The sequence below is a fragment of the Leuciscus leuciscus genome (genome assembly GCF_965113295.1).
Source record: "Leuciscus leuciscus genome assembly, chromosome: 12".
In the NCBI taxonomy this organism is placed as follows: Eukaryota; Metazoa; Chordata; class Actinopteri; order Cypriniformes; family Leuciscidae; genus Leuciscus; species Leuciscus leuciscus.
In genome coordinates this window covers 41,730,465-41,742,585 of record NC_138736.1, presented here as the reverse complement: position 1 = coordinate 41,742,585, position 12,121 = coordinate 41,730,465, and the positions used below count along the sequence as shown (strand labels likewise).

General features: G+C 36.9%; 1 protein-coding gene across 9 annotated transcripts in view; it reads left to right on the top strand.

The window, feature by feature from the left end:
• Positions 1-12,121, top strand: part of akap9 (A kinase (PRKA) anchor protein 9) — a 138,674-nt gene that overhangs the window by 118,273 nt on the left and 8,280 nt on the right. For all 9 annotated transcript variants that reach the window (XM_082186415.1, XM_082186414.1, XM_082186417.1 and 6 more), the window contains 5 exons: positions 138-320; positions 941-1,179; positions 2,363-2,451; positions 2,908-3,037; positions 9,048-9,181. In XM_082186415.1, the coding sequence (XP_082042541.1) occupies positions 138-320; positions 941-1,179; positions 2,363-2,451; positions 2,908-3,037; positions 9,048-9,181 (775 nt within the window). The remainder of the gene's footprint in view (positions 1-137; positions 321-940; positions 1,180-2,362; positions 2,452-2,907; positions 3,038-9,047; positions 9,182-12,121) is intronic.

The following is a 12,121-nucleotide window of genomic DNA, read 5'->3' as shown; positions in this document are numbered from 1 at the left end:
GTCTTCAGTACAGCAGGATTAGTCTTGTATCTGATGAGGTGTTTCTCACTGACTCTGTTATCCTCCTGTTCATCGCTGTGAAGCTGCTCTGAAACGAAGCGCTGTGGTCATGAAGCTGACAGTCTGTCCTCTCGTAGGGTTCGAGCCGTCAGGAGCTGGTGTTGTTCTCGAGTGAGCGTGAGTCCTGGGCTCAGGAGAGGAAGCGTTTGGAGAAGTCCCTCGCTCAGGCCGAGGCAGAACTGAACCGTCTGAGAGCAGAGAGTCGCTCCGACACACTGCGAGATCTGACCGGAGCCGACCCCGACAACACGGCCCTCAAGGTTCACTTTCTCATATAAACATGTCTGTCTGACCGTATCATACGCAGGAACGCACACGGAGCTTTTTGAAATTTGAGTCCTGGAAAACCCTTGAAAACAGCCATTTTTATGAAGAAGTGCTTGAATTATTGATAGACAATATATGGGAAATGGTTTTAAATTTTATTGAAAAAACAATCTTTTCACACAGAATTAACGCTGGCCGTCTGATATAGATATAGAGGTGTTTCGCATGGCTATGAGTGTGATATTGCTCATAAATATCCAAGTATATGATACAGCTTCTTCAAGTCAATCATATATTCATGGGAGAAAAAATCAGTTTGAATAAGGAAAGCGATATCTTTGTCATAATATCCTTTCAATGGCTAAAGTTACCGCAGTCACTGCACTTTATTTGTGCCATTTTTTTATTAGTTTATTTTATTTATCTATTTACCTTTTCAGAATTTAAAAGATAATAAAGAAAGATATTGTTTGATAAATGAGATTTCTGATTGTAGTCCTTGGAAAAACACAAAGTAGTGCTTGTAAAGTCCTTGAAAGTCCCGGAGTTAGATTGTACAGTATGTGTGTGAACCCAGAAAGCTGAGCTCAGGTGTTCCCGTGTGTCTCCACAGAGGATGTATGGGAAATACCTGCGTGCCGAGAGCTTCCGGAAGGCTCTGGTGTATCAGAAGAAGTATCTCCTGCTGCTGCTGGGAGGGTTTCAGGAGTGTGAGGACGCCACGCTGGCTCTGATCGCACGCATGGGTGGCCAGCCCACACACACACACACCAGTCTAGAGTCCATCAGTCGTCAGCGCAGGGGCTTCACACGCTTCAGATCGGCTGTGCGCGTCTCCATCGCCCTCTCACGGTACACACACACACACACACACACACACTTGTGCTCTGTGGAGATTTGTTTGTGCCTAATTGGGGTAGACAGGAGAGAGAGACGGGGGGGCATTAAACACTTGAAGTTCTCCCGAGGTTAATATTTCAATAATTTATCAACAGTTCACTGATGAGGGTTAATGGTCACATGACATGCAGGTCAACAAATAAAATATTTTTGGATTAAATGTTGATTTTTATGTTTTTTTATTTACAATTATTTGCTTTAATTTTACATTTTTAGGATTTATTTTGTGTGTGTTTTATTTTAATTGATTGTTTTTATTTTTTAATAATTTATTTTATTTTAAAATTTTTATGATATAATTTTGTATTAAGTGTTTTATTTTAATTTTATTTTTTTATGATTTAAATATTTTTGGGCAATTAATAAGTAATTTACAATATTTTACATTTGTATGATTTAATTATTTAGTTTTGATTTAGTTTTAGTTTGATTGGTTGCTTTTAGTTTTAAATTATTTATTTAAATTAATTGGTTTTATTGGTTTTATTCATAATTTTTTTAGTAAGTGTTTTATTTAGATTTTTAGATTTTATTGATTTTTTTAACAATTATTTGTTCATTTTGCTTTTCTATAATTTAATTATTTTTTTCTAAGTGTTTATTTGTTTTAATTTAATTGTTTATAAATTGTACATTATGATTTTATTAATTTTCACTAAGTGTTTTATTTTTATTGTTTATTTTTATTTTACAATTATTATTTTTTATTTAATATTTTTATGATTCAATAATTGTTTGTGTTTTTTGTTCTATTTTATCATTTTAATTGTATACATTTTAATATAATTTATAATTTGGTTTTATTTTTAAATTATTTATTTCAATTTTAGAATTTTCTGATTTTATTAATTATTAACTTTTCCTCAACTTACAAACCCTGTTAATGAAACCCAGTATTAGTGTAACTGACAGCGAGAGAAACTGGTGTGTGTAGTGCTGTGGGTAAACTGGTGTGTGTAGTGCTGTGGGTAAACTGGTGTGTGTAGTGCTGTGGGTAAACTGGTGTGTGTAGTGCTGTGGGTAAACTGGTGTGTGTGTGTAGTGCTGTGGGTAAACTGGTGTGTGTGTGTAGTGCTGTGGGTAAACTGGTGTGTGTGTGTGTAGTGCTGTGGGTAAACTGGTGTGTGTTCTGCAGGATGAGGTTTCTGGTGAAGAGATGGCAGAGAGCCGGAGGAACCGTGAGCGCTGCGATCGTGAGCAGAAACGGCCTCAGCCAGATCACAGGTAACTATCCTGGGATGCATTTTGCTTCGTGTGTGTGTGTGTGTGTGTGTGTGTATTAGTGTGATCACTGATTACAATGATCAACGCACAGGAGCGTTTGAAAGTGTTTTGAAAGTCTATCAGCGGCCCGGTCCTGTTTTCAAACGCGTGTGTGTGTGTGTGTGTGTGTGTGTGTAAGCGCTCGCTGAAGAGCCTCATTAATGTGTATTTACAACATGTTTTTGAAGCGCTGATCATTGTAGCCAATCACAAACATATCCGATGAGCTCGTGAACTCAACGGCCAATCAGAGGTGTTTATGATTCCGCTCAACAGCGCTCAAAGCTCATTTTTAAGATTTTAGTATCGACTTGGTACCGAAGTCGGTACTTTTGACAACACTAGTATGAATATATTATGTTTTGTACTGAAAGCCTCTGCTCTCGCTGAAGCTCACTGAAGTGTGTGTGTCTGCAGGTGCTGATGTGAGGAACGAGTCTTCATTCCTGCACCCCGGGAGTGTCGAGGTGTTCAGAGAGCGACGGGGGACGAGCCGGGGCCGTACGGGACGAGACTCGCCTCGATCCACGGCATCAGTCCTGCACAGGTACCACAACACCTGCCACTGACACACACTGACAGCCCAGAATACACACACAGATCTCGTCACTGTAAAGCCCAAACAGGTTTATTAGGCTGATGTCACTTTAAGAGCTAATGCACGGCTCCGATATACCGATACACAAGCGTTTTATTTCTCCACTGTTCATGTTCATGTAAGATATAGCCGACCACACTGCCGTTCAAAAGCTTGGGATCGGGAAGATTATTAATGTTTTAATAAGAGTGTCTTCTGCTCACCCAGGCTGCGTTTATTAGATCACAAATACACAACAACAAAAAACAGTAATATTGTTAAATATTATGACAATTTAAAATAACTGTTTTCAATGTGAATATATTTCATATTCCATCACATGATCCTTCAGAAATCACTCTAATATGATAATTTGATGCTCAAGAAACATTTATGATTATTATCAGTGTTGAAAACTGTGGAAACTTGTACATTTTATTTTTCAGGATTCTTTGATGAATGGACATTTGAAAAATAATATTTTGTAACATTAAACAGTTTTTTTGTAGACTTCAGACTTCAGATAGACTACAGACTTCAGATAGACTACAGACTTCAGATAGACTTCAGACTTCAGATAGACTACAGACTTCAGATAGACTACAGACTTCAGATAGACTACAGACTTCAGATAGACTTCAGACTTCAGATAGACTTCAGACTTCAGATAGACTACAGACTTCAGATAGACTTCAGACTTCAGATAGACTACAGACTTCAGATAGACTTCAGACTTCAGATAGACTACAGACTTCAGATAGACTACAGACTTCAGATAGACTACAGACTTCAGATAGACTTCAGACTTCAGATAGACTACAGACTTCAGATAGACTTCAGACTTCAGATAGACTACAGACTTCAGATAGACTACAGACTTCAGATAGACTTCAGACTTCAGATAGACTTCAGACTTCAGATAGACTACAGACTTCAGATAGACTACAGACTTCAGATAGACTTCAGACTTCAGATAGACTACAGACTTCAGATAGACTTCAGACTTCAGATAGACTACAGACTTCAGATAGACTTCAGACTTCAGATAGACTTCAGACTTCAGATAGACTACAGACTTCAGATAGACTACAGACTTCAGATAGACTTCAGACTTCAGATAGACTACAGACTTCAGATAGACTTCAGACTTCAGACAGACTTCAGACAGACTTCAGACTTCAGATAGACTACAGACTTCAGATAGACTACAGACTTCAGATAGACTACAGACTTCAGATAGACTTCAGACTTCAGATAGACTACAGACTTCAGACAGACTACAGACTTCAGACAGACTACAGACTTCAGATAGACTTCAGACTTCAGATAGACTTCAGACTTCAGATAGACTACAGACTTCAGATAGACTACAGACTTCAGACTTCAGATAGACTTCAGATAGACTACAGACTTCAGATAGACTTCAGACTTCAGATAGACTACAGACTTCAGATAGACTACAGACTTCAGATAGACTACAGACTTCAGATAGACTACAGACTTCAGACTTCAGATAGACTACAGACTTCAGATAGACTACAGACTTCAGATAGACTTCAGATAGACTTCAGACTTCAGATAGACTACAGACTTCAGATAGACTACAGACTTCAGATAGACTACAGACTTCAGATAGACTACAGACTTCAGATAGACTACAGACTTCAGATAGACTACAGACTTCAGATAGACTACAGACTTCAGATAGACTACAGACTTCAGCGGCCGGTTGCATAAACATAGCCATAATATTAAGACAGTGTCTTAAGTTCTAGTATGACCTACTAGCAGATAGTCAGGGGCAGTCAGTCTTAGTTTTCGGTATCAAAGTAGGCTTATCTACGTTTTTATGTAACTGATTTAAAAAAGCTATGAACCGTCTTAAAGAAAATAAATTGATGTCTAACTTGTAAGACTAGTCTTAGAGGTTTATGCAACCGGCCCCAGACTTCAGATAGACTTCAGACTTCAGATAGACTACAGACTTCAGACTTCAGATAGACTACAGACTTCAGATAGACTACAGACTTCAGATAGACTACAGACTTCAGATAGACTACAGACTTCAGATAGACTACAGACTTCAGACTTCAGATAGACTACAGACTTCAGATAGACTACAGACTTCAGACTTCAGATAGACTACAGACTTCAGATAGACTACAGACTTCAGACTTCAGATAGACTACAGACTTCAGACTTCAGATAGACTACAGACTTCAGATAGACTACAGACTTCAGATAGACTACAGACTTCAGATAGACTACAGACTTCAGATAGACTACAGACTTCAGACTTCAGATAGTCTACAGACTTCAGATAGACTACAGACTTCAGACTTCAGATAGACTACAGACTTCAGATAGACTACAGACTTCAGATAGACTTCAGACTTCAGATAGACTACAGACTTCAGATAGACTACAGACTTCAGATAGACTACAGACTTCAGATAGACTACAGACTTCAGATAGACTTCAGACTTCAGATAGACTTCAGACTTCAGATAGACTTCAGACTTCAGATAGACTACAGACTTCAGATAGACTTCAGACTTCAGATAGACTACAGACTTCAGATAGACTACAGACTTCAGATAGACTTCAGACTTCAGATAGACTACAGACTTCAGATAGACTACAGACTTCAGATAGACTACAGACTTCAGATAGACTTCAGACTTCAGATAGACTTCAGACTTCAGATAGACTACAGACTTCAGATAGACTTCAGACTTCAGATAGACTACAGACTTCAGATAGACTACAGACTTCAGATAGACTACAGACTTCAGACAGACTTCAGACAGACTTCAGACTTCAGATAGACTACAGACTTCAGATAGACTACAGACTTCAGATAGACTACAGACTTCAGATAGACTACAGACTTCAGATAGACTACAGACTTCAGATAGACTTCAGATAGACTTCAGACTTCAGATAGACTTCAGACTTCAGATAGACTACAGACTTCAGATAGACTTCAGATAGACTTCAGACTTCAGATAGACTACAGACTTCAGATAGACTACAGACTTCAGATAGACTACAGACTTCAGATAGACTACAGACTTCAGATAGACTACAGACTTCAGATAGACTACAGACTTCAGATAGACTACAGACTTCAGATAGACTACAGACTTCAGATAGACTACAGACTTCAGATAGACTACAGACTTCAGATAGACTTCAGACTTCAGATAGACTACAGACTTCAGATAGACTTCAGACTTCAGATAGACTACAGACTTCAGATAGACTTCAGACTTCAGATAGACTACAGACTTCAGATAGACTTCAGACTTCAGATAGACTTCAGACTTCAGATAGACTACAGACTTCAGATAGACTACAGACTTCAGATAGACTTCAGACTTCAGATAGACTTCAGACTTCAGATAGACTACAGACTTCAGATAGACTACAGACTTCAGATAGACTTCAGACTTCAGATAGACTACAGACTTCAGATAGACTTCAGACTTCAGATAGACTACAGACTTCAGATAGACTACAGACTTCAGATAGACTACAGACTTCAGATAGACTACAGACTTCAGATAGACTTCAGACTTCAGATAGACTTCAGACTTCAGATAGACTTCAGACTTCAGATAGACTACAGACTTCAGATAGACTACAGACTTCAGATAGACTTCAGACTTCAGATAGACTACAGACTTCAGATAGACTACAGACTTCAGATAGACTTCAGATAGACTACAGACTTCAGACTTCAGATAGACTACAGACTTCTTTTAAAAACATAAAGAATCTTCCCGATCCCAGACTTTGACTGGTAGTGTGTGTTTACAACAGGCATTTTGATATAATTGTGTGTGAATTAGAAGTAAAAGAGAACTTTAGATCATCATTTGTACAGTGAGTAGAACTGAGGTCTTCTTGCGCTCTACATCCGCACGGCTTTAAAACACATGTACAGGACACACTTCCGTGAAGATGCAGCTCTGGTCCAATCGGGACACTGACACTATTTTTGTACAAATTTCTTACTTTTCCAAAAAGTATTTCATTATTTTATCCAGAGATAAACGTTGGATTATGGATTACCATCAGTTTGTTATATTGGCCTTTTTCATGCTATAGCCGATATGCAGATGAACAACATCAGAGCATCTCTAATATATACCAGAACATGATGCACCTCTATGGGAATAAATGTGTCTGATGTTATTTCCATCAGTTTATGCTCAAGATCTTGTATGACCAGTGCAAGAGTCCAGCACTCTGTAAAGTCTCCAGCACATCCCAAAGACTCTCAGTGAGTTTAATGATTCTTCATGCTCCTCACATCCACTCCCTCACAGTCTGAGCCTGAGGAGTCTTCACATTATAGCACTGGAATATGGCCATGATGTGTTTTCCTGCATGTGTAAGAAATAAAAGCTACACACTGTATCAATTAGGGTCAATTTGCACATGGTTTGTCTTAAAGCATATTAAAAACACCACATAGACACATAAACAACAGTAAAAGCTGGATTTCCACCACAGCATTTGCCTATTTAATGGAGTGTTCGTCAGAGGGGTCCAAGACCCCAGGACTTCTGTCACACTTCAACCACGAATACACACACACAAAAAATGTATGGATTCGAGGAGTTTTGTGGTTGAAATTTAGAACAGTAGTGGAATGTAAGGAATGCTTCAGGACACACAGAAAAACCTAAACATGCTCAGAATTCAAACTAAAAATGCTAAAACTTTACCAGAAAATGTTAATGTCTACATGTGTATCTGATGCACACTGAAGTGAACTGACTCTAGGACCCAGACGAACAGCTCATTTGCTCATGTAGAGCTATAGGTCCTTTTACAGTTGGTAAACATGGTGACGTATTTGTGTGGGCGGGGCTTAGCTGGAGGCAGAAAGATCCCTCTGGCCGCTTCACTAACGTTAGTTTGCCAGTTTGTTAGCTTGTTTTTTTTAACAATGACTGGAGAAAATCCAATTTTATCTTAATGTGCAAGGTCACTCACTGTCCAGGACCACGATTGTTATTTGCAAAAGTTCATTTTAACGGACGGAACCAGATTGGCCGACCCGTACACGCTCAGTCAATGGACGATCTGACAGGATTAACGTTAACGCTACCAACGGTTGAGTGGCCTGACTTCTACACCTGCCCGATAGAGAAACCGAGGGTAAAGAGAAACTGAGGGCATATAAATCTTTAGATGCCTATAACTATGTGCTGAATGGTCATGTAAAGATTTGTGTGTGCGATCCGCAGTTCTGCCTAGCCAGCGCCAAGACGACAATGTAAAGAGTGACGGTGCAATTTTAAAGATGTGGATATTTTCTAGAAATAAAAATTCCAGATACAGCATACTCATTTTTCATCGATTCTTGCACCCAACAACACAACAAGATGACATTTAATAATAAAAATAATAATTTAAGCTCCTTATTATGTAGCCGAATCTGTGCTGGTTTGTATTGGCCGCCTCCAGTTTTCCGTTTGTTTTGCCTCCAGCTAGCGCCGTGACGTAACTGTGACGTCGGCGCAAAAGGGGTCTATAAGACCATCTAGACTAGAGTCATGAAATATCATCTTATATTATTATTATTATCCACTAGAGGTCGACAAACACTCCCAGTGTAAGATATTTACAAAATTGTGAGTTATTTTGATTTTAAGCTGAAAGAATGTGCTTAAATTACTATTTATTTATTATTTATTGATCTAGTAATTTAAAGGTAAATAAAATAAAAAATAACAATCTCAAAAAAAAAATATTGAAAAAATGATCAAAATGAAATGAAATAATCTTTCTGGACAAAAAAAAAAAAAGAAGTATAATTTTAGGGCTTGGGGTCATTTTGACCCGCGAGGGAAAGACGAGGGTTAAACCCAAACAGAGACTGTTTTTATTTGTCTGGGCAGTGTGTTTACTCCTCATGTCCAGTCAGGATGATGTGTATGAGTGTCTTGTGTCTCTCTCTCTCTAGGTATCACAGTATGGCCGGTGACCCCGTAGGTTTACCGTGTTCACACCTGCAGAACTACGACCCTGATCGCGCTCTCACCGACTATATCTCCCGCCTGGAGGCCCTGCAGAGACGCCTGGGAAGTGTGCAGTCAGGTAAACACAGTCACGCTGATATTGCGGAGCAGAGACCATGTGACTAGGCTCGGGGATCGCTTGCATCTTAACGATTCCGATTCTTATCGATTCCTAATTTCGATTCCAATGAGTTACAAAAAAACTTAGATATCATTCACATTTAGTCTTATTGCAAAACATTTAATTGTTGAATATCATGAACAGAAATCAACAGGCTAGAGAACACTTACACAAGGAGCGTTTGCCTGAGGTTTATAAACACCATAGAAGAACAACTAGCAGAACTAATATACACTTCAAGCATTATTAAAGACAAGTAAACACTCAGGAATTAAAAAAGAACAAATAAAAAATGAGCAATCACAACAAATAGATACAAATGAACAAAGATACGACTGAAATAAACAGTGTTGTAAGATTTTCAGGTTCAGAAACCGTGATCAAATGTAAAAAAAAAAACACTGCAGTTTATTAATGAAATATATTACAAATGTAGTAACAAAAGTTATTCAGCCAAGAACGAGTGAATCTCTTCTAATTAGAGTTATTATAGAGACACAGGAATATTAGAGTTATTATAGAGACAGCAGGAATATTAGTGTTATTATAGAGACACAGCAATATTAGAGTTATTATAGAGACACAGGAATATTAGAGTTATTATAGAGACACAGCAGGAATATTAGAGTTATTATAGAGACACAGGAATATTAGAGTTATTATAGAGACAGGAATATTAGAGTTATTATAGACACAGCAGGAATACTAGAGTTATTATAGAGACAGCAGGAATATTAGAGTTATTATAGAGACACAGGAATATTAGTGTTATTATAGAGACACAGCAATATTAGAGTTATTATAGAGACACAGGAATATTAGAGTTATTATAGAGACACAGCAGGAATATTAGAGTTATTATAGAGACACAGGAATATTAGAGTTATTATAGAGACAGGAATATTAGAGTTATTATAGACACAGCAGGAATACTAGAGTTATTATAGAGACAGCAGGAATATTAGAGTTATTATAGAGACACAGCAATATTAGAGTTATTATAGAGACGCAGCAGGAATATTAGAGTTATTATAGAGACGCAGCAGGAATATTAGAGTTATTATAGAGACAGCAGGAATATTAGAGTTATTATAGAGACACAGCAGGAATATTAGAGTTATTATAGAGACAGCAGGAATATTAGAGTTATTATAGAGACACAGCAGGAATATTAGTGTTATTATAGAGACACAGGAATATTAGAGTTATTATAGAGACAGCAGGAATATTAGTGTTATTATAGAGACAGCAGGAATATTAGAGTTATTATAGAGACAGCAGGAATATTAGAGTTATTATAGAGACAGCAGGAATATTAGAGTTATTATAGAGACACAGCAGGAATATTAGTGTTATTATAGAGACAGCAGGAATATTAGAGTTATTATAGAGACACAGCAATATTAGTGTTATTATAGAGACACAGCAATATTAGTGTTATTATAGAGACAGCAGGAATATTAGAGTTATTATAGAGACAGCAGGAATATTAGTGTTATTATAGAGACACAGGAATATTAGAGTTATTATAGAGACAGCAGGAATATTAGAGTTATTATAGAGACAGCAGGAATATTAGAGTTATTATAGAGACAGCAGGAATATTAGAGTTATTATAGAGACACAGCAGGAATATTAGTGTTATTATAGAGACAGGAATATTAGAGTTATTATAGAGACACAGCAATATTAGTGTTATTATAGAGACACAGCAATATTAGTGTTATTATAGAGACAGCAGGAATATTAGAGTTATTATAGAGACACAGCAGGAATATTAGAGTTATTATAGAGACACAGGAATATTAGAGTTATTATAGAGACAGCAGGAATATTAGCGTTATTATAGAGACACAGCAGGAATATTAGAGTTATTATAGAGACAGCAGGAATATTAGAGTTATTATAGAGACAGCAGGAATATTAGAGTTATTATAGAGACAGCAGGAATATTAGAGTTATTATAGAGACAGCAGGAATATTAGAGTTATTATAGAGACACAGCAGGTTATTATAGAGACAGCAGGAATATTAGAGTTATTATAGAGACAGCAGGAATATTAGAGTTATTATAGAGACAGCAGGAATATTAGAGTTATTATAGAGACACAGGAATATTAGAGTTATTATAGAGACAGCAGGAATATTAGTGTTATTATAGAGACAGCAGGAATATTAGTGTTATTATAGAGACACAGCAATATTAGAGTTATTATAGAGACACAGGAATATTAGAGTTATTATAGAGACAGCAGGAATATTAGAGTTATTATAGAGACAGCAGGAATATTAGTGTTATTATAGAGACACAGCAATATTAGTGTTATTATAGAGACACAGCAATATTAGAGTTATTATAGAGACACAGCAGGAATATTAGTGTTATTATAGAGACAGCAGGAATATTAGTGTTATTATAGAGACAGCAGGAATATTAGAGTTATTATAGAGACAGCAGGAATATTAGAGTTATTATAGAGACACAGCAATATTAGAGTTATTATAGAGACACAGGAATATTAGAGTTATTATAGACACAGCAGGAATATTAGTGTTATTATAGAGACACAGCAATATTAGAGTTATTATAGAGACACAGGAATATTAGAGTTATTATAGACACAGCAGGAATATTAGTGTTATTATAGAGACAGCAGGAATATTAGAGTTATTATAGAGACAGCAGGAATATTAGAGTTATTATAGAGACACAGGAATATTAGTGTTATTATAGAGACAGCAGGAATATTAGTGTTATTATAGAGACAGCAGGAATATTAGAGTTATTATAGAGACACAGGAATATTAGTGTTATTATAGAGACAGCAGGAATATTAGAGTTATTATAGAGACAGCAGCAATATTAGAGTTATTATAGAGACACAGGAATATTAGTGT